The following is a 25,156-nucleotide window of genomic DNA, read 5'->3' as shown; positions in this document are numbered from 1 at the left end:
ACACTGGAGTGGTTCTCAGCTGAGTGTGAAGCGGTTGGGATGAAAATCAGCACCTGCAAATCCGAGACCATGGTCCTCAGTCGTTAAAAGATGAAGTGCCCTCTCCGGGTCGGGGATGAGATCCTGCCCCAAGTGGAGGAGTTCAAGTATCTTGGAGTCTTGTTCACAAGGGAGGGCAGGAGCAGGAGATCGACAGGCAGATTGGTGCAGTGTCTGCAATGATGTGGACTCTGTATCGGTCCGTTGTGGTGAAGAAAGAGCTGAGCCGAAAGACGAAGCTCTCAATTTACCTACCTTCAACTATGGTGACCTTCACCACCGAAAGAACAAGATCCCAGATACAAGCAGCCAAAATGAGTTTCCTCCGCAGGATGTCCGGGTTCTCTATTAGAGATGGGGTGAGAAGCTTGGTTATCCGGGAGGGACTCTGAGTTGAGCCGCTGCTCCTCCGCGTTGAGAGGAGTCAGCTGAGGTGGCTCGGGCATCTGGTTTGGATGCCTCCAGGACGCCTCCCTGGAGAGGTGTTCAGAGCATGTCCCACCGGCAGGAGGCCCCGGGGAAGACCCAGGACACGCTGCGGAGACTATGTCTCTCGGCTGGCCTGGGAATGCCTTGGGATCCTGCTAGAGGAGCTGGTTGAAGTGGCCGGGGAGAAGGAAGTCTGGGCTTAGTAAAGGTGCTGCCCCCCGTGACCTGACCCCGCATAGGAGCTTGCCATTATTTCGAGAGGAACTCCAATCGCTGGACAACGGTGTAAACAGGGCAGAGATGGAAGTCATTGCTTTGCAAGTCACAAGTAAGTCTCAAGTCCCAAGTCAAGTCCCAAGTCAAGACCGACAATTCTCAAGCAATTCACAAGTCCTTTTAAGTTTCAAGTCATTTTAACAACATCGTAGATTGTATTATTTTGATGACCATCAAAGTAAAAGTCAGGGACTCAGTGAGTGAACCTAGAAAGGTGCAACAGATTGCCGTGTTTGCAATGTGTTTCCAGTGAGTTTACAGTCTCATTAACTATGCAGCTAGCAACAATAATTAGCTGAAAAACAACTGACATTAGCTTACTTACCGTTCTTTGCGCAGCTGTTGCCTCTCCGTCAGTGATGTAATCTTGGACATACTGCAATTCATTTTTTGTTGACCACCTCAGTTTTCGTACCCAAATAACTAGTGGTGCAACGGATCACTAAAGTCACGGAAAAACAATCTGATTTGTTTTTCAAAAAAAATAAAAATAAAAACGAAATCAGATAAACAAAACTTTGTCTTAATTTATTTTATAAAATGCTTTTGCCCATTAAAATTCTAAGAATATATACAGTATAAACTCAAAATGTCTAACATCTTTAAGTGCAATTCAAGGAAAGATACATAATTATTTTATACATGGTCCGTGTATAAAAATAACAAGATATCCTGCCTTACGTTATATTCCACTTGTAATGCACTTGAAGTTGTGTTCACAAAATCCAAATAGCCATATTAGAATTTTTTTATGTTTTTTGTTTTTTAAAGCTAGTGTTTTATCACATAATTATAAATGAAGGCAAAGTTCTATTTTTTTTTTTAATAATGAAAAATACATTTTAAGTGCAATTTAAGGCACATTTCCTTCATTTAAACATGGAGAGGGGCTTACAAAGGTAGGCATAGGTCCACAATATTGAAAACAATAAGAAAAGCAATCGGCTGAAACCTTGGCGTCAATGTATTATTTGGTCAGCTTTATTTTGAAGTTTGCCTTAGCGTAGCGCCGCGTGTTTGCGGATTCCCTGACATGTCTGAATGATGGCGCTGTGCCAGCACAGCTCGCACACGTAAACACGCACGCACACACCAAGACGAAACTTAATCGTTAACATACATTTAATATTTTTGTTTTGGTAGATGAAGCAAGTCTTTTCAAGTCACAAGTCATTGTTGTGAAAGTTCAAGTTGAGTTGCGAGTCTTTTAACATTTTGTCAAGTCGAGTGTCAAAGTGCAAGCCACATGGGAGCGATGGATGAGAGAAAGAAAACACACTTTTACCAAAACTGGGAGGCAGCGCCTCAAGTTACACCACCATACGTAAATGGATTGTGGATGCCTGGGCTTTGTACTGTTTGAGCTTTCGCGAAAGCCGGCATCATTGCTGCAGAGTTGCACGGCAACAAGACTACCTCAGATATTGATGAGGGAACCTGGCATTATTTTTTTGTTAAATTTTATGTATCAAAATTACTAGTGGTATCAGTACTGGTGACTACAATAGTCGAGTACTAGTACTGGTATCGGACTGAAAAAATTGGTATCAAACATCCCTAATAAATTTCAAGTCCCTATGCATGATCTTGTAACATGACAAATTCAACATTAACTATCTTACCATATTGCTCAGGAATCTGGATTCCAAAAAGTCCAAGCTCTTTCAAGCCATTCAAAGTTTCTGTGGGGATTCTGGCTTCTCGGTCGATCTTTGCCGAGTCAACTATAATGTAAGAAGGCAAAGGATTGCATCGTCAGCCATAAAGTTGCATATACGAAAACGCAGAAAAAATATTATGAATCACATAATATCATATTAGGTACATATACTATATATATGTACATTCACAGTACATATCTGCCCTGTTTTGGAGAAGATTCTCTCAGGAGGGACTGACATTACCATAATGCACAGTCACCATCCAGCATAAAACAGCACCACTTGCATTAGAGACACTGGCACTTTCATTACTATGCAGAGGTGTGCATTCCATAAACATTGACGGCTGGTCCGTCAATCCGGCAATGACAGCGGGACTGGGCATTTGGTGTTAGTAGTTGTGGTGGTGTGTGTTAAAGTTAAAGGTTAAATTACCACTGATTGTCACGCCCATCTAAGTAGAGTGAAATTCGTTCTCTGCATTTGACCCATCCACTGAGGGAGTGAGGAGCAGCAGCAGGGGCTTGTGCTCTGTGATCATTTGGTGATCATTTGGTGATCTGAGCAGGCAGTTCCAAAAAAGCGAGGGGCCCCGTACTTCCTTTACTCCGTGACCGGGCAGGGTCACATGACTAAAGGGAACGCAAAAAATAGTTTTTTCCATTATTAACCAATATTTCTATATCGACACGTCTCAAAAACCTCCTCATGAGAGCGGAAAATCTTGTTTGTGATATTTAAGAGTTTTTGATGTTTTTTTAGAAAATTATGTGTTTCCATTACCAGTTGGCTTTTGTGTAACTTGCATTTTCATCTGAGAGTAATAGAAATGTGCCTACTATCTCCAATGCATCCTCTTCATCCGGCATGTTTGCTTACACTGAATCACGTTTAATCTCGAGAGGTTTTCCGAGATAATGCGTCTGACCTGGGAATATTTTTCATGAATGAAATCTGTTGGTGTGTGATGTGTTGATTATGTGGATGCAGACCATTATTTATATATTATTTAATATTTATTCATATTTTACTTAATTAAAAATTCTTGCCGTGTAAACCAGGCTTTAGTTTAGTGTTAAATTTGTTTATTTGACATCAGGCACATCGTTAGACAGCTACAGGTCCTTCAGTGCGGCATTTTACGGGCGCAAAAACACTTTTACCCCAGGTGGAGTATTTTGTACAAAATTTGGATTCATTTTTTAAGTGTTAATAAATCATTTATGAATATTTCTTACTTTCGACCACTCAAAATGTTCAGTGGCATCAGACTTATCCGTACATATGTAATTTTTATTTTGTATGCCCTCTATGAACAATAAAAACAATATTGTTGTAGCGATTATTGGGTCATTATAACCAATTAATAATTTGAACGGTGCTTAGGGAAGTCATAAATACCGCAGTCTCTGCTAGGGGCATCATGTGTGCTTTTACATACAATTTGGAGAAAAACAAACAAATCAAAATCAAAATCCTCATTTTGTTAGATTAATATATCCTAATTATCCCATATTTGGTATTTTATTAATTGTAAAGCATTTATTGAAACTTGTGAATTTATTCAAGATCATGACCTCTGTTTGAACTGTGTGAGTTGGAGTCGACTGCAGTCACAAGACAGGAAATGTGCCCTCATCACAAGACAAATAGCCAAGACATTTTTATGGTTGAGAAGCTTTAAGTGTTAAAGAATGTCTGCATTGTTGCCTAAGTAAACGATTGTCACATCCCCCCCCAAACCCCTCAGAACAGTAACGTCCATGTGGTAGATCAACCCAATAAAAAGAGGAAGAACGACAGAGTGTGTCAGAATGGGCAGGAGGTTGTGATCTGTCCACATCTTTGTTTATTCTCCTCACGAGTCTATATCTTGTCTTCCTTCCGTGTCTATTTATAGAATGTTCTTGGTTGAATGAACTCAACACATTCACTTTCTCATAATCTGAAGTCACTACACTTAAACGTTCATGGTTCTTTGAATTAATAAAGGAATTAATAATCCACTCGAACACAATTAGACGGAATGGAATTGATGAACATTCATTTATTCACTACTGTTGCCACATACAGTCACAACACTGTCTATGCCTAACTATACTATCGAGAAATAACGGAAAATAAATAAAATAAAGTTGATGAAAATAGAAAGAAACCCTACAATTTAACAAGGTTAAGAACGAGGTTAAATGTGAAGGAATTTGTCTCAACAAATCTTTTGATGTATGACCAACCGTAGTTGCACCAGTAGTATGGTCGAATTTGCTATAAAAATGCAATTTAGGATTCGGAAGTTGGGATGGAGAGAAGATTGACCGGATGAATGACCGCTCCCAAAAAAAGGAACAAGAAAAAAAGAAGCAAAAGTGTTCCATAAGTTCCACGGCTCTCCCAGGAGTCGGTGCGGTCAACCAAGGTTGCTCCGCGCGGCCGGAGTTTTCCTCTCAGCGGCGAGATGGAGGACGCATCCACGCTGCCGAATCTCGGTGCTGGAATCGGTGTCCGCATTGTCTCCGTGTCACGGGTTGTGGCAAGCCGGTGTAGGAACTCGCAACGCGGCTGGGCACCCATGAAGATGATGGAACAGAGGGCAACAGGTGACCGTTTTTGTGGGTTTTGGAGTCTTGGGTCTTGACGCATGCGGCAACAGTCCCAAAACGGTGGCTGCAGGTGGAACAAAAGACCAAAAAGGGCCAGAGAGGTGCTGAAAACAAATTTTAAAAGAGTCTGGGTGGCAAGGACCAGTGTTGGCTGCGTGATGTGGTGTGGAGCACGTTTTAAACATCCGGTTGCAATTGAGTAAAAAAAAAAAAAACTGGTGGCTACGAGGACAATGTCAGGAAGGGAAGAGGTGCGGAAGAGAAAGAGAGCTGGCGGGTCTTGCGTCAGTCTTTTTCAAGACTCCGGTGGGACCCACCTCAGTTGATGCAGATGAGCCAGGGTTCAGCCAATCCCCTTTCCGGTCACAAAGCGCAAGTCCGGAGATTTTAAGGTACACATTACTAAAATTTGGGCTCGGTTTGTCAAATCATCTTCCAAAAAGAACATTATTCTTTAGCACGTCTCAAAAGGTTAATAGCACATCATGAAATCATTTTGTTTCCTAAATTTTCTCTTTAGCTAACTAAATGATTTTTGGGGTTACATTCATCATTCCTGTTGAAGTTGATGTCTAGTGTAATCTTCCTAAAAACCGGCTGGCCTTGGAAGCATTCTGTTGAGATAAAAGTTGTACAAAGCGCATTGACTCATTGGCTCAGAAAAAATGACAACTGTAGCTTGTTAAAAATTATTTAACTGTCCTAAGCAATGAGTATCTTGTCAACAAAACTTGCTAATCGGACCAAAGAAAAGAGTCAGTGCACCACCAAACGCAGGTGAAACCGTAAAAATGTATTATCCACAAAATTTACGATCTGTCAGCTGCACGTGCGCTAGTTAAGCACTGTCAGTTCACGCGGAGGGTAACTCTAAAAGTCGACCAAACGGGGTCGTGGGAGGAGCAGGGGCTGTGGGCCAATGGGGTGCCTGGTGGGCCTGCCGTGCCCTGTTCTGCTGCATTGGGTTTGGGGCACGGGCCTCCTGGGTTTGCTCTCCGGCCAGTGGCCCCGGGGGTTGTGCATTGGCGCTGCTGCGGCCTGGGAGGCCCTGGGGGGTTGTGCTTGCTCTGTCTTGGCCGGGGTCGACGGCTCCCCTCTTTGGTGGAGGTTTTTATGCATGCCAGATCTACCACACCAGCATCTACCGAAATTCAAACACAATCTGCTTCTTCCTCTGATCGTTGAATTGGGTGATGTCTGTGGATCCCACTTCATCTATCCTTCCTTCCTTTCCTCAGTCTTTTCTCTGGTCTCTTGAGGTTACCCTAATTTCTTGGAATTTAGATGTTTCTGGGGTTGGTGAAAGATGCTGGTTGGTAACCCGGTGGGTAGTCGGGTCGGTGCTGAATTTCACTTTTCTTTTCTTTGATTCTTCCTCGGGTCTCCTGACAACTTCACGACTAGCGGGATGCTGAAGTATTTGGTTTAGGTGAACGGTATGGGATTTTTAATAGGTTTTAGGTGAATTAAAGTGCACACACTCACACGCACGCACATATGCACATACACACACACACACACAAAGAAAGAGCAATGATGATGACATGTCGAATCAGTAAGATTAACGAAGGAACAATACTGAGCTCTCTCAGGAAAAAAGTCGCCCAAAGGTTACGGCCCTAAGTTTTTTGTGGAAACATAGTGCCCCCAATGGTCACAAAATTATATAGCACAAAGGTAACTGCAAGCCTGTGGTGTACTCTAGTGGCCAAAGAAATCCATATGAATAATTGCGTTAATTTAGAAGGAGTGTATTATATTTCCAAATACCAATAAGATTTGTTATATTATAATGTCACACATCTTATCAAAGAAAGGGGATGAATAATGTGTTCTGATACAAAACCCAGTGCATCCCTTTGTTCTACGGACTTCTTCTCCCTTGTGGCCAGAATATGTGTCTTATTTGTATGTCTCTGTCAATAAATCATTGTGCCTTCAGTTCGAATCCCGTCCCGGACTTTGTTAGTTTTTTCTCGATTCTGAGTGGATTTAGCCATTCTGTAAATCTGATACAAGCGGATCCTCTCCCTCCTACCCGGGATTCAAACTATACGATCATTCTTGAAGAGGACAGTGGATCCTCGTTATCATACTGAGCGTCAGCCTGAAGGGAGGGCAATGATGGCCTCTCCCAGGGCCGTTAGTCCCGGGACGGCTGTCTACCCCCCAGCGGGCTGACGCTACGTCAAAGTAACACATGAGATTTAACTTTTTTACACACAAAGAAGGCAACATGAATCATTGAATGTCATTCAGATATGTACAAACTGAGTCCATTTGACAATGTATAGAATTAAGGTTAATCTCAATGGTTTTTAATCCATGAGTGTAATTCTGATTATGACCGCTGGGGGGCCACTCTTGTCACATGTAACTTCCAAGGAATGTGGTTGAAGCCAGACGTCTTATTACCTGTGGTGTCATGTGTATCAGCGGAAAGCTGGCTCGGCCAACTGATCCGGAAGTTTGAATGCCACTAGGTCTGAGAAAACCTTAAAATCTCAGTATGCTTTGAGATAACAGTGTCCTGTGTTTAGTCCCTGAGTTATAAAATAGGGTCGGTGTGTCAGGCAAGAATCTACTTCAAAGAATGTAGCTTGGTTCGGATTCACCTACATTCCCCAGACCGTCTCCGGTTTGGTTCGTAAACCCACAGGATTGATCCACACAAGGACACGAACACACATTCCAGCAGTGGAAAGGGGGAAAAATTGGCAGGATGGCCTAGCAATAATTGCTACATTGTGCTATGCGTAAAACTAACTATGATGTATATGTACAGTATAAATACATTTAAAAATATATAAAGTAAATTATATACAGAATATTTGATATGAAGTCATTAGAGCCTTGAATATGTTAAGTCATAACAGAATTTTTTTTGAACACCCTTTTTTTGGTTTTACAATTACAATTTTTAATAGGGCTGTTCACAATTACGCCCAAACTACTATTTTTTGAACAGCATACTGCGCATGTGCGGTGGCCAGTAGAGTTTCGGACAAGAAATGGAGCAGTGCACAGGCAGGCGACTGAGGCGAGTGTACTCGTACGATCCAAAACTTGTGAACTGACTAGTTAGTTCACCATAAAAATCCTTATATGGTTACAACAAACCGTGTCTGCCGCTATGTGACTGGCGATGTTGTGACCGTGATCGAATGAAGGGAGTTACCCAGAGCCCAGGAGGAACGTCTACGCTGTCTTCAATCATGTAAACTGCAGGGATTTACGCAAAAAATGTCACCGAAGACTCTCTTCATTTCGTTGGTGGAAATAGGCCAGCAGCTGAAAATCCAGACCCAATATGAACAACTGCAGTGTTTTTGCAGGTATGTTTATCATCTGCTTTCTCAGCGCTAGCCTTGCTAGTTGCTACAACATGCTAGCTATTATACATCATGGTGAATTGTAAATGCACCAAAAAGACCTTGATTTTACCCACGGAAGTCACTGCTGCTTAGATGTAAAATAATGTATATAAAGTATCAGCGCTACAGAACCCTATTGAATGTTTTAAAAGGTAACCTTTGACCAGAAGTGGAGTGGCATACCTAACCATACACATCTAGTATTTATTTATTTATTTATTTTAGGGCTGGGTGAGTACCGATACCAGGTATCTGTATCGGGCAGATACCAGACATATTTCACAGTATCGGTACTTGCGACGGAATCAATACTGATATCACGCCTTGCTCTTGTGGCCGTTTTTAGGTCAGGAACTAAAGGTTGAAATGGTTATTTTGCTTTTATTGACCGCCACAGGTACTTTGAGTCAAAAAAATCTGAGGGCTTTTTCCTGCCTACTCGTTTATTTAAGGCTTTAGCGTAGCGGACGTACGGGCTACTTTTAATTTAACCACTTTTGTAACCAACGCAAGGGAAGGAAGAAGAAGCGGCTGTTGTGTTGTGAAGCGGGAAGGAAGAAATTAAAGACAAATCGAAAGGGCGAGCGGAATGCGGAAATAGCGTCAGCGATGAAAGGGAACAAGGTTTTCGTAGGTGAACCTGCGGAAGGATCGTTACCGGAAGGGGTGAGCGCCCGCGGCGAATGAGACCGAGGGTGCGGCCGACTGCGGCTGGCGTGGGTTTCTTCTGTTGCCGCATTTGAGCCCAAGGCGCCGTGAATGGAGCGAAGGACACGATACATGAATATATATGCTATTTTAGCTTGATGTGAAAGCTGCCACGTTGGCTCCCGATTTAAGATGTAGCCTGTAGGGCAATACTCCAGTAGCTTATGTGTTTCATGTCTGCAGATTCATCACAAGCTTCTTTTTTTTTTTTTATTACCTGTAACGCGAAAGAATAAAATGCCTTAAAAATACCCTATTTAATTTGCCTTATTACTGGTCAACTGCTCCAAATGTATAAATTCGCAATCCCTGGCATATAATGTAAGTGTACAATTTGAAAAAATAAACTGTTGATTTAAAAAAAAGGAAACCAATTTTCATTAAGAAAAATTTTATTTTTTTGTGGTTGTTGTTGGGTACTTTAACTCTTTCACTGCCACTGACGTTTAAAGACGTCAAGTAAAAACCTACGGATCACTGCCAATGACGTCAAAAGACGTCATCCAATGATTTTTTTTTTTTTGTTTTTGAAACGGGTAGAGGAAACCCTTCTGCATGTCTAGTGAAAGTTTCCAGTCTGTCTGTTGTGCCTAATGACTATTTTTGGCCCCTAGAGGGCAGCGATGACTCTCTTTTGACAAGATCGGGTGGGCGTCAGTAGAGGCAGAGCTAGAGCGTCGAGCAGGAGATGAGAATGGAAGACAAAGGAAAAATGGCGGCCGGTCGCGAGGAGCTCACGCCCGAGACGATTTTTTTCAAAGACCAAAAGCATCGCTGAAAGAGCACATTGTTGACGACGATGATCATCATCGATGATGAAGATGAGGGTGGTGACTCCGTGGTTGAGAAGCATTGACGCGGCAGTAGAAGACATTAGATGGAGCTACATGGAGGAGGGAACGGGCAATGGCGAGCGTTTGCAAGCAGCTCTACACTTACAAGACGAAAGGCATCAACCAACGCTAAAATAGTACATTGATGACGACGATGATCATCCTCGATGATGATGAAGGTGAATCCGAGCTTGACGGCGAAATTGGAACCGCTGACGCGGCGGCTATGACGGTGTCGTAACGCAGAACACAACCGAGCACGCACAGGCGGACGTTCGATCGGACGACGGAGAGTGCCCCGAGTCCAATGCATATTCATCGGAGGAAGTGTGTACAGTCTGCTACTTGCTTTTTATTCCCCGGAAAAAAAGAAAACGGACCAATGTGAAAGTGAAAGTAAACTGTTGTGCGAGTCCTGGCGTCTCCTTGCACGCAGGAGAGCGTCAAAAAAGGAAAAACTGTATTTGAAACATCCACATAATTGTAAGTAGTACCACAGTTGCACACATTTGTAAATAGTTTGCGAAATTGTTTTGTCAAATTGTTACACTGTTGAATGGAAATAAACGTATTTTGCAATCAAAAAACACTTTTTCATTGTTGGTGAAAGCGTTTTACAGAAGTAAAGCACTATTTAGGTGTTTGTGGCATCATTCATGGACAAAAAGAAGTGTACAATTCACTAGAGTGCATGAAATAACATCGTTTCACAAAAAGCTCTTTTTCTCCGTTTTTTGTTTCAAAAGAGAGAATTTCGGTGAAAGTAACCATTTTCTATTGTTGATTACTGAAGAACGGAATAAGGTAGAAACAAACTTTTTTTTCTGATGAAAGCTGAGCGTCCAATCTTTCATTTGGTAGTATGTGTGTTTCCATAGTCCAAACACAACATTTTCTGTGGACCTTGAAAGATCACTCAAAATGCTTAAATCGGCTGGCAGTGGGGACAACCCGTTTCTGAAAACGTCTGGCAGTGAAAGAGTTAAATTACTCTTTAGTGTCCTTCTTATAAATACAGAGGGTTGTGTCAGGAAGGGCATCCGACATAAAAACTTTGGCCAAATCAAACATGCGAATCAAATATATCACTTCCATACCGGATCGGTCGAGGCCCGGGTTAACAACGACCACCATCGGCGCTTTTGACCGACAAGGTGCCGGTGGAAACTGGACTACTGTTGGTCGAAGAAGGAGAGGAGGAAGGTGTGTTCGTAGGAGGAAAGAGAAGAAAAATACCAAGAGTCTAGGACTGAGATTAGGGACTTTGAATGTTGGAACTATGACAGGAAAAGGCAGAGGAGGAAGGCGGACATATTGTGTCATCAGGAGACCAGGTGGAAAGAGAGCAAAGCTAGAAGTTTAGGAGCAGGGTTCAAGTTATTCTATTATGGCGTAGATAGGAAGAAAAATGGAGTAGGAGTTATCGTGAAGGAGGAGTTTGTTAGGAATGTCCTGGCGGTAAAAAGGGTGTCAGATAGAGTGAAGAGCCTGAAGCTAGGAATCTAAGTTGTGATGATCAATGTTGTTAGTAGGTATGCGCCACAGGTAGAATGTGAGCTGGAGGAGAAGGAAAACTTTTGGTTGGACCTTGATGAAATGATGCAGCGCATCCCTAGAAGTGAGAGAGTTGTCATTGGTGCAGACTTCAATGGACACGTTGGTGCAGGAAACAGAGGTGATGGGCAAGTTTGGTATCGATGAGAGGAACGCAGAAGGATAGATGGTGGTTGACTTTGCAAAAAGAATGGAAATGGCTATCGTGAATACTTTCTTCCAGAAGAAGCAGGAACATAGGGTGACCTACAAGAGTGGAGGTAGGAGTACACAGGTAGACTAAATCTTGTGTAGACGGTGTAATCTGAAGGAGATTAGCGACTGCAAAGTAGTGGTAGGTAAGAATGTAGCCAGACAGCATAGGATGGTAGTGTGTAGGATGACTCTGGTGGTGAGTAAGACAAAGAAGGCAAAGGCAGAGCAGAGGACGAAATGGTGGAAGCTGAAAAAAGAAGAGTGTTGTATGACTTTCAGGAAGGAGTTGAGACAGGCTCAGGATGGTCAGGAGGTGCTTCCAAATGACTGGACAACTACAGCAAATGTAATCAGGGAGACAGGTGGTGGAATGAAGAGGTGCAGAAGTGGATCCAGAGAAAGAGGTTAGCTAAGAAGAACGTAGACAGGAGTACAGGGAAATGCAGCGTAGGGTGAGAGTAGAAGTGGCAAAGGCCAAACAAAGGGCTTACGATGACTTGTATGCTAGGTTGGATAGTAAGGAGGGAGAGACTGATCTATATAGGTTGGCAAGGCAAAGAGGCAGAAATGGGAAGGATGTGCAACAGGTTACGGTAATAAAGTATAGGGATGGAAGTGTGTTGACAGATACCAGTAGTGTGATGGGAAGATGGAAAGAGTACTTTGAAAAGTTGATAAATGAGGGAAATGAGAGAGTATGAAGAGTAGAAGAGGTGACTGTTGTGGACCAGGAAGTAGCAAAGATTAGCAATGATGAAGTTAGAAAGGCATTGAAGAGGATGAAGTGTGAAAAGGCACTTGGTCCTGATGATGGTATGGAAGTGTCTAGGAGAGGTAACAGTAGAATTTCTGACTGGGTTGTTCAACAGGATCTTAGATAGTGAGAAGATGCCTGAGGAGTGTGCTGGTGCCCATTATTAAGAACAAGGGAGACGTGCAGAGTAGTGGCAACTACAGAGGAATGAAGCTAATGTGGTGAGACCAGCAATGCTGTTTGGTCTGGAGACAGTGCCACTGAGGAAAAGACAGGAGGAGGATAAGACTAGGAGAGCTGGTGGTGGCAGAGATGAAGATGCTGATGTTCTTTTTGGGAGTGACCAGGATGGATAGAATCAGGGATGAGTACATCAGAGGGACAGCACATGTTAGAGGCTTTGGAGATAGTCAGAGAGGCCAGACTGAGATTGTTTGGACATGTCCAGAGGAGAGATGGTGAGTATATTGGCAGAAGGAAGGTGAAATTCAAAATGCCAGGCAGAAGGTCTAGAGGAAGACCAAAGAGGAGGTTTATGGATGTAGTTAAAGAGGACATGAAGGTAGTTGGTGTGAGAGCAGAGGATGCAGAGGACAGGGTTAGATGGAGGCAACTGATTTGCTGTGGCGACCCCTGACGTTTCACCCAAATGCTCTGTTTTGGACCAAAATACGTAGATATCAAGCTTTTTGTGAAACAATATTATTTCATGCACTCTAGTGAATTTGGCACCTTTTTTTTCCCCATGAATGATGCCACAAACACCTAAACAGTGCTTTACTTCTGTAAAACACTGCCACCAACAATGAAAAAGTGTTTTTTGATAGCAAAATAAGTTTATTTACATTCAACAGTGTAACAATTTGACAAAACAATTTGGCAAACTATTTACAAATGTGTGCAACTGTGGTACTATTTACAATTGTGTGGATGTTTCAACTACACGTTTTTTCTTTTTGTGTGGTATATTGTGTAACACTCCCCTGCGTGCAAGGGGACGCAGCAGGATTTGCACCACAGATTAGTTTCACTACGATTCCCCCTTCGCGTGCAGACCCTACACATTCTTGCCGGCCTTTTTTTCCGGGGAGTAGCAGGTATATACTGCAGTGTGTGTTTGGCCATGTTGTCATCAAGTCTACTCTCAGGATCATGATACGGTGACCTGGTGTTACGTCTGGCTTCCTCATGTCCTTCAGTTCCTATACCGGGTGGTAAGAGATGGTCTGATCCATCTAATCCACTCCATTCATGATGGCATCGTAGTCCAGAACCAGTGTCTTCTCCGTGATCAGACTGTACCCACTCCTCCGATAAATATGCATTGGACTCAGGGTACTCTTCATCGTCCGATTGAACGTCCGCCTGTGCAAAAGTGCTCGGTTGTGCACCACGTTTTCCGGCGTTAGCATCGCTAGCCGGTGAGGCTTTACGACATGATCGAAGCCGCCGCGTCAACGCCTCCAACTTCGCCGTCAACCTCGGAGTCACCATCATCATCATCAATGTGCTCTTTAGCACTGGTTGATGCTTTTCGTCTTTGAAAAAAATGCTCAAGCGTGTGCTGCTTGCAACCGGTCGCCATTTTCGCTTCCTCAGCCATTCTCCCCCTCAACACTCTAGCTCCACCTCATGTCAAGAAAGTCATCGCTGCCATCTAGTGCCCATAAATAGTCATTATACTAACTCGATCTGCTTGATACTTTGAGCGCAGCTGGCCAAGGCTTTCCTCCACCCGTTTCCATTAAAAAACATAGTTAATGTCTTTTAACGTTTTTGGCGGCACTCATTTGGATTTTACTAAACGTTATTAAACGTTTTTGCCGGTCAAAGAGTTAAAAAAATAATATTTTTTTTAACTATATATGTATAGATAGGTCTGATGCCAGTGAACATTTTGAGCAGTTGAAAGTGAAAAAATATTCACTAAGTTATCACACTTCAAAGGAAATGCCTAATTTTGGCAAAAATTACAGGAATTTAATCAAAACAAAATAACGTCCACGGGTTAATACAATGCTGAGGTTTTGGATAGGGACTCGGAATCGGCCGATCTTCAGAATGAAAAAATTAGATGACTCTGACTCGAGTCCAAAAACGTGTGCTTGGGACATCCCAAAAATTTATTGATGCGCCCATTTCTGATTATAAATACATAGTTATAAAACAGTGATTGTTTTTGGCTACAAATTGCTTAACGGGAAGCATGAAGGTCAATCATAATTACACATTGGTGACATTAGGTTGTCATCTGACTGAATGATTTTGTATAAATATGTACCGGCAACCTTCAAACTTAATGTTACTTTTTAAGACTGATGGTCATCATATGTCTGGGAAAATAATAACTTCTCTGGATTTATGTTTTTTTACTTGCAAAAAAAGTCATACGGCCCTCATGGAGGAGGATAAGTAAACAGAAGTTAATCGACTGGATTAAGGAACTGTCCACAACTTTACTCATGGAAAATACAACCTACATTATAAAAGGGAAACTGTCATTATTTCAAAGTATTTGGGGCCCATTTATTCACTATCTGGAGAGTGTGGATCTTAGTCATATCAATAAGCCTAATCAAACGTAATTTATGGTGGTCCTCTGCATTTTCTTAAACTAATATTATTTCTGTTGAGATTTAATGTATATATGTATGTAACTGTGTTTTGGTGTGTGTTGTACATTTGAGTTTGTCCTTTTCGATTTGACATATTGTGAAGTAACTTGGGCTAAATCTTGCCAAGTTTTTTTGTTGTTGTTTTTTTTGGGGGGGGTCATGTAATTTTGCACTCCGGTAGTATTTGTCTTTTGTTGTGCTCTTGTCTATGTGTGCAATCTTGATGTTGGACAATAATTTTAGCTAGCCTGGACAGGTCCTTTGTCATGAGAACAATTTTGCTTTTTGCAAGTTGTTGAAAGTTGTTTTTTAGAAAATATATTGCTGGTTAAAAAAAAGAAGTTAATTTTGAGTGAGTGTGAGAACACATTTGAACTTTTCTCGGTGTGTGGGGGATCGAAAAGGGTGAGAACCGCTATCTTGAAAGTAGCAAACTTAGCAGGCTACATTTTAAATGTGAGCCACAAAGGAAAATGTAATATTTTAATAACAATCAGTCACTTTTCCCTCACCTTCTTCATTGAAGAATTTTTCCACAGGAGCAACAAGCTGGTTGATCTCCTCCAAGTCTTCATTTCCAATTTCTGGAAAGGGAAATACTTCAGCCTGAAGGAGAAAACCGGACTCAGTTCTCAATAGAATATTCGTAAATATGTTCCAGTAAAAAAAAAAAAAACATTTCAGAATTAGAATTAAGAAGTAGGCAGTTAAGTCACTTATCTCTCTGCCATGAGGCAAGAATTTCGCAGGGCGACGAGGGGAACACAGGCAGAGAGACAACAAAACCCAGTGATTTAACCTTCTTACGTTCAAATATTGTCGATATTACCTGGTTAACTTGACCGAGGAACAAGTCTTTGGCGTACGCGAGATTTCGTGAATGAGTTTTAAATGACCTCTGCGGCGGAAAACGACAGACATACTTCGGCCTTGGACAGCGCAGAAGCTGCTTTCGTATCAGAAAACAGTTGAAAAGGACGCCTATTCTACTCATATTCATCATTAATTGAGCGAGCAGACGCTAAATGCTAATCGCGACTACTGAACACACTTCAAGGGATATAGCAGACGTTTATGCACTGATCTGTATATTTTGCTGGATAGCCGATAGGTCAAGACTTTTGAAGCCGCGAGGCCGCCATATTACCACTCCCAAGAAACGTTTCTCGACATATGATCCTATACATTTACAGTATCAAAATTGGAGAACATTTGAGACAATCCTTAATAGAAACAGCATGATTCATTATGTTTTAAATTTGTTCAACATAAGGGTTAGGGTTAAGGATGACTTCAGACATTTTGCAACTTGCCTTAAATACATATGTAAATTAGATGCTTAGTGATATTTACAGGACAAAATTTATTTTCCTTTCAGGGGTCGCCACAGCGAAACAGTTGCCTCCATCTAACACTGTCCTCTGCTTTCACACCAACTACCTTCATGTCCTCTTTAACTACGTGTGTATATATATATATATATATATATATAAATTATACCTGTAATTCAACAAAAGATGCGCTGCCAAATTTAATATTGGGGTCTAAAGAACTGAGCGATAAAAGAAAAAGGGGGTGTTCAAAGCAACACATAACGTTTACTTGTTAAAAAATAGTGACCACCCCACCCCCACCCTATACTAAACCCTATACTAAGAGCCTACGAGCTGTATGTCTAATCTGTACGTATACGTATAGTTTATACTGTACAGTAGTCTGCTCGCGAGATCAGAGGGGTAAGATGGCCGCCTTGTGGCTTGCTATCCAGAATCATATACAGATCAGTGCGTTTATGGGTTGTCAATGCACGAGCTGCGCGCGCATGCGCATCAGGTCGGCCAACTTGTATCGCTGACCTACGGCAAATACACTAGGACAAAACTATGGATGGCAATGGACTGCACTTTTCAAGGCATTTCATCCCATCGATTGTGGAGAAAAAATAGGCAAAATAATAAATATTTTAATACCTATGTTGCATTGCACCAAGAATTAACGTACCTTGTGGTATTACACAATATTGTCCAATTCACAGATATTATGCACACAAATACAAATCAATAAATACACAAATACATAAATAAATAAATCTTTTAAAATGTGATTTTGAAATATCTAAACTGCCAATGAAATTAGGTGAGTATCATAAACAGGCGTTGAGCTTTTGGAAGATGGTATTTACTATTTAGTACCCATAATTTTTCACCACATGGCTCTACCCTAAGGAACAACAGAGTAATTACATACAATAGGAAGACTGTTAATTCAAGAATCAAATTTACAAGGCTGGGTCCTTCGAAGGCCGAATTTGTCGTCTGCATGACGTCACTCGCGGTGCTATTTGACAGCACGCATAAAGTTACATAGAAAACAAAACCACGGACTGTAAAGCACATGAATGGACTGTCGGTCAGTGCGTTACCGACAAGCAGCATTGACAATTCATTCGTAAATCCGTGCGTGCTGTCGAGCCGGGAGTGACGTCATGCAGTCGAAAATTCGGCCTTCGGAGGAACCAACCTTGTGAATTTGGACACAAGCATAGACTACACGCACTAATCTCTTCCGTAGAATTACAGATATAATTCTTTAATAATAATGTGCAAGTTTCTTCCTGTTAAACATCCTTCAGCATAAAATGTATACATGTATTTAAGACAAGCTGTAACATGTCTAAAGTCCTCTTGTTTATGTTTAGCACATTAAAACATCATAAATCATGCTGTTTCTACTAAGTACTGTCTCAAATATTGTCCAATTTTGATACTGTAAAATGTAAAGGATTGTATGCCTGGAAACTTTTCTTGGGAGTGGTAATATGGCGGCGTCGCGGCTTCAAAATCTTGGCCTAGAAGAAGAAGAAGAAGAAAAAGAAGAAGAAGAAGAAGAAGAAGAAGAAGAAGAAGAAGAGGGGAAAAAATAAACAAAAAAGAAAGTCAACACTGTTTGTACTGAAGAACACTCAACCATTTGAAATGAGAAGAGGATTTTGACAGGAAGTTTGACAATGGCAGTAAATTGGACGAAGAAAATTTCTGACTTTTTCCGTAGTCCCTCCCGATTAATCTCCACATCGGTGGATATGTTCCTTTCGGAGTTGCTCCGTGAGCTCCGAAATGGCAGAGTTACAAACAGTACCAAGGTATGATACCCTCATGATGTAATGCAGTGGCTGATCTAGACACAAACTTTTTATGTTAGCGCGTCTAAAATATAATTTGTAAAGATTATGCTTTTACCATTTATTTTCTGTTACGCAATGGTTATTTCGCCGCGACAGACAAATGCATATAGCGTTATTTTGCCGTGAATCGCTCGAGAACTACAAGTGCACATTCTGCGTTTTTTTGTTTTTTCGTATAATATGTTTTCCCATATAGCTTTATTAAACAATTTCAAACAGAATATACAAACAAATTGTGAACACTACACAAACACGTTATTATAGTAATACAGAAAAAAAAAACGAACAAAAAAGGCCAGGGGGGATATTTTAAATAAAAACATTCAGTACACATTTTGCGTATGTGTACGAGTGGTTCGGATCAGTGAAAATCAGCGGGCTCTGTACAAGATGGATTCTCCGGAATTTGTGAACTCACAAATACCGCGAGAATTCACCTAGCATGGGCAAGGTTATAAGCGAAATGCGCAATACGTGTGCGCATGCGTGAAAATCAAGTTAAAAAAAAAAAAACTTGCTACCAAACAAAGCCGTAATTTGGTAGCAAGTTTAAAAAAAAACTTGCTACCAAACAAAGCCGTAATTTGAATGGCGGCAAATGGAGTGTTGAAAGTGTTTGCGTAACTGCACACCTTAAAGCTTGCAAGCATTGTTTGAACAGCTTTCAGCCTTAAGTGACAAAGCAACAGGTGCACTCGGTGCCATTTTTACCTGTCTTAATGGAGTTTATAGGCAAAAAAAACACACCATTGCAAACCTCGAGAAGACGTAAGTGTACTCTTGTAAACCTCCGTTCACTCTTCCAAATTTCCAGACAGAAAAGAAAGATCCAAACTAGTGATGCACCGAATATTTGGCCGCCGAAAATGGTTTCTTTCTTTTTTTTATGGCTATTTTTACCAGTAAAATTAAAGGCAAAAGAATATGGCCGAAATAGGTTGTGGTGACAAAAAACTGCTGCAAGCAAGCGTCTGTTTGAATTAAACAGGGAATGCGGGGGTGAGTGTCCCCTCGCTTCTCGCTGGCTTTTCAGCGTGTGAGTTTGCACCGGTCGGTCACAGCAGCTCCTGGGGTCATAACGCACACCGTAGGGGAGGGGTGTCGCTAGGTGTACAACTTTTAAGTGGGTCGAAAAAAGACAGAGCTGCCGTGTACTGCAGTACAGGTGAGCCACTCTTTCTCCTGCAGCGCCTTCCCTTTTTATTTTTATTTTTTATAAGAGCCCTTCGAACGGTCCCACTTTTTCACCGACATCCCGGTAGCCATGCTAAATACTTTAGCTAATGCTAGCACTATTTCTATCAACAGTTTTAAATACGGAAACACTTACCGCTATCGCCGGGTGGCGACAGACCTGTTTAGGACGCTGTGTGACTTTGCAGTCCGTTTCCGAAGCCGACTAGCTGGTGCGAACAAATGTATTTATTTATTTTTAAACGTTGGTGAATATGTGAATGTGCCGATTTTAAGTGCGCCGCACGCATCCGTGCCCGCCTGTGCGAATGACATTGACATTGTGCAATCGCTCAACCCCGTTTCGGTTTTTGGCCAAGCATTTTTCATTTTCGGTTTTTGCCAAACATTTTCATTTCGGTGCATCCCTAATCCAAACGGATGTAAAAGAGGCGAAAATGGAAAATTTCTTGAACAGATTTGTCAATATCCTGAAACCGAGGGAGCAGACGGAACCATCACGAAGCTTGCTAGCGGACGTACGTGTAACGAAACTAATGGAGTGACGGTCATTTAAGAACCTGCTTCTAGCCCCAATTGATCCCCTCAGTCAAGAAAGATCTTGATCGCGTCCCGGTTTTGTGTCATTGATCCAACTCCCGGTAAAGTGCATACATCCAGCAATATCGGCTGACATGCAAGGTGGCCAAAGTCTTAAAACATGGGCTTCTTCCAGCCATCCGTCACTTGTCTTCAAGGGGTCAGAAATTTCTTTGTCTCCAACGATTAACAATGACATAGTCATTTTTCACAGCATCTCTCACTTCCTTCTTTGTCAATAAGACTGGTAGTTTTTGGATCGATGCAGCCAGTTCGTCTTTCCGTTTCTGTCTGTTGCCGAACGCAGTCCTCATTCTAACAGGCATTCCACGGCGACTACAAAAACGCTTAATTAAATAATCAACTTTCACGTGGTCTCCACTGCTTTCCATTACTCTTGACTACTGTTTGGTAGCCGGGTAACGCCCTCCTGCCCACAATGCACTGCGCGGTCCGAGATGCGCACTTTGCTTATTTGAAAAGTAGCTCGCAAGGCAAAAAAGTGTGGCCACCACTGTTTTAAACAATCAGTTAATCATGTATTTCATACTTTAACTTAAACCATTCTGTTGACATTTTGCTCTGTTTATCATCCACTTCAGGTCTATCTGCTGTCCCCACTATGTGAGCAACCAGTCCTCCTTTGTCCCACAGTCTCTGTTGGTGAAGAGACAGTCCTAGAGCTCCTGTCATTGTTTAGCCACTGTCCGGAGACATGTGTTCAATTTCGCAGTTGTCTCCTCATCACCCTGACTTCTGTCCTCATCTGTACCTCTTGTGTGAGCAACAAAATACCTGTATGCGTGGAGTTTCTTGATCTGCTCCTTCAGATAGCGCAGGACACATCTGACCTACATGGTAGCAGTCTTCTCTTTAGAGCTACAGCATGTGAATGCCTACAAGAGCTGGAGACATGTTGCCCCAGCCTTCTTTCTCAGCGCCTTGAGATCATAGGTGGGCTTTGGACCAAAGAGATGTCAAGACTTCATCAGCCATATGCAAGACTCCATATTCTGGTGTTGAAAAATTGTGTTTATCAGCTTGCCATGAATCCTGGATCAGGTGATGATTATTTAAAATTACTGGTAGGAGAAAATACAATTGTCAGCAGTGAACTAGACCAGGAAATTGGTGAAATTGATAAAGATTCAGCCATCTTATCCTCCCTTATAATGGGTCACATGGGCACAGTGCCTATTCTTCAGACTGAGCGAGACTGCAAGGATTTACGTTCAGTCCTGTCTACTACTCTGGAGAATTCTTTTCTTCTTACTTCACTGTGTCAAGCGGCAGTTCTACACAGACTGATGGAGGTGGTTGCCATGGTGCCTGTTATTTCGCCATCCATATTTAGAGCTCAGCTTCTGCGTATACTTGGAACCAGTGAGGTTTGTATTATTTGCCAATAAATTAATTGCATCGTTTTCATTCATTTGCGCACTACTAACTAGGGATGCATGATAATGCTATTTTCAACTAATGCCGATAAACCAATAATTTAGAAAGTGCCGATGTTGATAAGTAAGCCGATAATTGTTAGCAAAATTAACTTGAATAAAAGTGTACTTTCGAGTCCTACTATAAGTCTAACATGTACAAATACATTAAAACTTGGTTTAAGTTTTTGGTGTCAACTTATGTTGTCTTTTAACACTTTCACTGCCAGCCATTTTAGAAAATTAAAAAATGTTCAATACCCACATAATGTGTTCAATAATTATATATACATCGAATCTGCCAAATGACAGAATAGACACTCTCCTTTCTGCCTTTTTTTCCCTGTTCTCTTATAATTAATAGTTGTAAAATGTATGTTGCACAAAATGCAGCCATTTCTCCCATGGACTCTCAAATTTTATATTGTATAAAATGGGGTAACAATGTCATCTACTGGTCTTCTTCATTAAGAGGTCGACCTTAAAGAAGGTGCAGACTGTTATGATAGTCAGCAACTAAGGTCTCATCTACAACGGTCAGACCCTAAACCCCGTTAGGATGGTGATACAGTGGTACCTCGGAGTTGGAACATAATTCGTTCCTGCGAAGTGTTCAAAGTCGGAATTGTTCAACCTCCAAAACATTTTTTTCCCATAGAAAATAATGTAAATGCAATTAATCCGTTCCCAAGCTCCAAAAACAGAACATTCCTATTTTAATTTCTATTTGTTTTTTACATTCACACTCTATACAGTATTTAAACAATAAAAAAATACCTTTTTTGTTGTGGTGTGATGGCATCAGTGGATGATAAATGCTATGTTAATGCTTGCTCTAGTTCAGTGCTGAGTTTGTGTATTTTACATTGGGCATATTGTTAGACTACTTGCGTGTGTTGTGTAACGTCAGTCACGTTGAACAGCTAAGGGGGTAGTCACAGTAGTTACAATGGCACGATAATCTTCCTAATTCCACTCTGGTTTCGTAGTATTGTATGTTTTTCTTTGCTGCCGAAGAAAATTGAAAAATCTAAATGCACTCGCGAGTATGGAGCACCACTAGGGACCTTTACGATCTGACTGGAAATGAGCAGTGCATCGTCTCAACTACCGCAACGTGAGCATTCAGCATTGCTCGTCTTCACTCGGCTACCCGTTTTCAAGGTATGTTCAGTTTAGCTTGCTTTGCTTGGGTGTTCAAACTCCGAGGCATTTTTTTACAAATTTTTTGGTTGAAGTCCGATTTGTACCTGAGTTCCGAGACGTTCAAACTCCGAGGTTCCACTGTATATGGTGCAAGATTTTATCACATGGTATGCTGAATGCTCAGCGCCACACTCACAAGCCGCACTGGAGGCCATACCCCATTTGTGCATAGTTGCGTGGAAGAGGCCAACACCAGTTTGAAGGTGGTTATGCCTGACCCAATCATGTCTAGGGAAACATGTTCCCTGTGGTAATCTACTGGTGGTTGTGCATAAGTTAAGTTGTTTCCAAGTTTGAAATTTACAGTGGAGCAGAATCAGAATTTCCCTACCTGTCCCCGTTGAAAAAAATGCACTTGACAAGTGATTAGCAAATGAGTTAAACGTGTTATTTAAATAAAGTGGTATGGTATATAGTATGGTAATCTGCTTATTAGAAGATGTTTGAATCATAAATGGTCAAATAAAAAAGGTATTGTAAAGTTATATTTGGGCAAATTGTTACATAGAAGGTGGGAAAAGAGACAACATTTTGAAAGGAATAATAATGACGATTGTCCTGTTGGGTTCAGGGTTGGCTCCATGAGACTATTGTGGGCCTCCCAATTTTTGTTGACCTAGGTGACAGCGGGGCTGCTTTAGTAAAAATTTGTTGGAAGCACTACCGAGCTGGGTTTTTGTTTGTTTGCACAATAAATAACACTCTAGAGTCTTGAATTTATCGTCAAAAGTTTTTAAAGGATTTATTTTGGCCTCATTTTTTTATATCACAAAAACTTGTAGTTTAAACAGATGTGTGTTGACTTTTCTATCCATTGTGTTTTCAGGTTTGCCTTTTTCATAGCACTCTTCTGATGAAATGTGCCTATACAGACAGCCTGTTCAGTACTGATGATGAAGTGTTCATCCTGAGACGACTGGTTGTTCTCTCCCAGCATCCACTACTAAGTCAACCAGAGAAGCTTTTCTTCATGGACTATATTCTGCATTTTCCCGAGAACATGCCAATCAGCTGCGGAAATGGTAATGAAAACCCACCTGTGCTGCTGACGCCCAAATTGGCATCTACTTTAGCACCCACTGTACTAACTGATTCTGCTACTATGCTGGCCCGCTTCAATCTGCTGTTGCTGGTATACCAGGAGGAGGGTGATGGAGATGAAGGCAAGGGTCTGGTCTATCTCTATGAACACCTGAGTTTGTTACTGAATATTTTGATAAGAGGACACAGTCAAGAGATTCTTGTCACATTTTTCAGGGCGGTTTTCCTTTTTCTTGTCTGTTTTTGCCACATAGAGAGATACTCTAACAGCATTGCAGATAAATTATGCACGCTTTATCACGGTCATACCCACCTGACTCTACATATTCTCAACTTGGCTGACCAGACTTCTGACTTGTTCCCTGAATGCAATTGGTCTACAAGACTCTGCAGGGCTCTGCAGGGCATTATCACTGAGGCACCACCTTCTCAGTTGACCTTAACAGACCTCCGTTGGCACCTCAAGGTGCTGGCTCGAGTGGCAGAAGAAGGGAAAATCCCTCAGCTGAGCACACTCCGACTACTTTCCAACATCATGATTACACCTTCACTGTGTATGACTTGTGACTGGCGTCTGGGAAACTGTGTGCTGCAGCTTTGCCGGTGTTTGATGACACATCCCAGCCTGGACTCATTATTTATCTCTCTGACCAACATCCTGCAACATCTCATCTGTTATGGCGACACGGACATTCAAGATCATGCCCGACTATACTACTGTCTCCTGACTACTCTCTCTAAAGAAAAAATGACTGGGATTATAACACAGGGTTTGAGGGAGGAAGGACAAAATATAAAACACTCACTATCCTGCATCATGGCAGACACCGAGAGATTGACTACTGTGCTAACCATTCACCAGACAGATAAACCAGTATTGAGGCTGGTTGAATTAAAAGAGCCTGAGCCACAGGGGAGAAACAAGACTCGCCGGGAAAGCCCGAACCTCAGTGAAGCACAGGACTGCCCAGGACTGGAAGCATACAGGGCGCAATTCAAAGACTCTTGCTTTGGCTCACAGGTTACCTTGTACTACCAATTAAACCATACCATGTACAACCTTTCCTGCTTTGATCAGGTCTTCAGCATACGCATGCACTTCAGCATAAGGGACAACAACTATGAAGAACTGGGTGTTTTCAACGTCCCCTGTCTTTTTCGAGAAAAACTGTCACCTGTGGTTAAACTTGTATTGAAGCCCAGGTTACCTATCCCAATCACCCTCAGTGGCAGTGCCATTTTTAGCACCTTAAATGGCCTCTCTTGGTATACTTTACTGCCAGACATCCGGATGTCTTTTCAGCAAGCCTTTCTGCCATTGGCTGTTCCCACCACTTGGGGAACAGTTGTTAAATTGAATCTTTTTAAGTACCTCTGGGATGAAATAAGTGAGGAAGAGCATGGAAATTATGCTACCACCCTGTTTTGTTGCCAGCTACAAGCAGAAGAATTGGGGTCCATGGTGGAGAAACATTTGC

At 41.7% G+C, this 25,156-nt stretch overlaps 2 protein-coding genes across 3 annotated transcripts in view; one reads left to right on the top strand and one right to left on the bottom strand.

The window, feature by feature from the left end:
- The window catches only part of acad9 (acyl-CoA dehydrogenase family, member 9), a 98,240-nt gene extending 82,074 nt beyond the window's left edge, over window positions 1-16,166 (bottom strand). Inside the window, exons 1-3 of one of the 2 annotated variants that reach the window (XM_077572382.1) lie at window positions 15,868-16,166; window positions 15,551-15,644; window positions 2,367-2,468 (exon numbers count right to left, since the gene is read on the bottom strand). In XM_077572382.1, the coding sequence (XP_077428508.1) occupies window positions 2,367-2,468; window positions 15,551-15,644; window positions 15,868-16,041 (370 nt within the window). In that variant the 5' untranslated portion in view covers window positions 16,042-16,166. Of the gene's footprint in view, window positions 1-2,366; window positions 2,469-15,550; window positions 15,763-15,867 lie in introns of both variants that reach the window. The other variant, XM_077572381.1, reaches the window with a different exon arrangement.
- Window positions 16,167-17,923: 1,757 nt separating this feature from the next.
- ap5b1 (adaptor related protein complex 5 subunit beta 1) overlaps window positions 17,924-25,156 on the top strand; it is a 7,779-nt gene continuing 546 nt past the window's right edge. The window contains exons 1-3 of the mRNA XM_077572380.1: window positions 17,924-18,180; window positions 20,598-21,383; window positions 23,464-25,156. The exon at window positions 23,464-25,156 is cut by the window's right edge and continues 546 nt beyond it. Of these exons, the coding sequence (XP_077428506.1) occupies window positions 18,046-18,180; window positions 20,598-21,383; window positions 23,464-25,156 (2,614 nt within the window). The 5' untranslated portion in view covers window positions 17,924-18,045. The remainder of the gene's footprint in view (window positions 18,181-20,597; window positions 21,384-23,463) is intronic.

Source organism: Vanacampus margaritifer, chromosome 8 (assembly GCF_051991255.1).
Source record: "Vanacampus margaritifer isolate UIUO_Vmar chromosome 8, RoL_Vmar_1.0, whole genome shotgun sequence".
In the NCBI taxonomy this organism is placed as follows: Eukaryota; Metazoa; Chordata; class Actinopteri; order Syngnathiformes; family Syngnathidae; genus Vanacampus; species Vanacampus margaritifer.
This window is presented reverse-complemented; position numbering and strand designations above follow the sequence as displayed.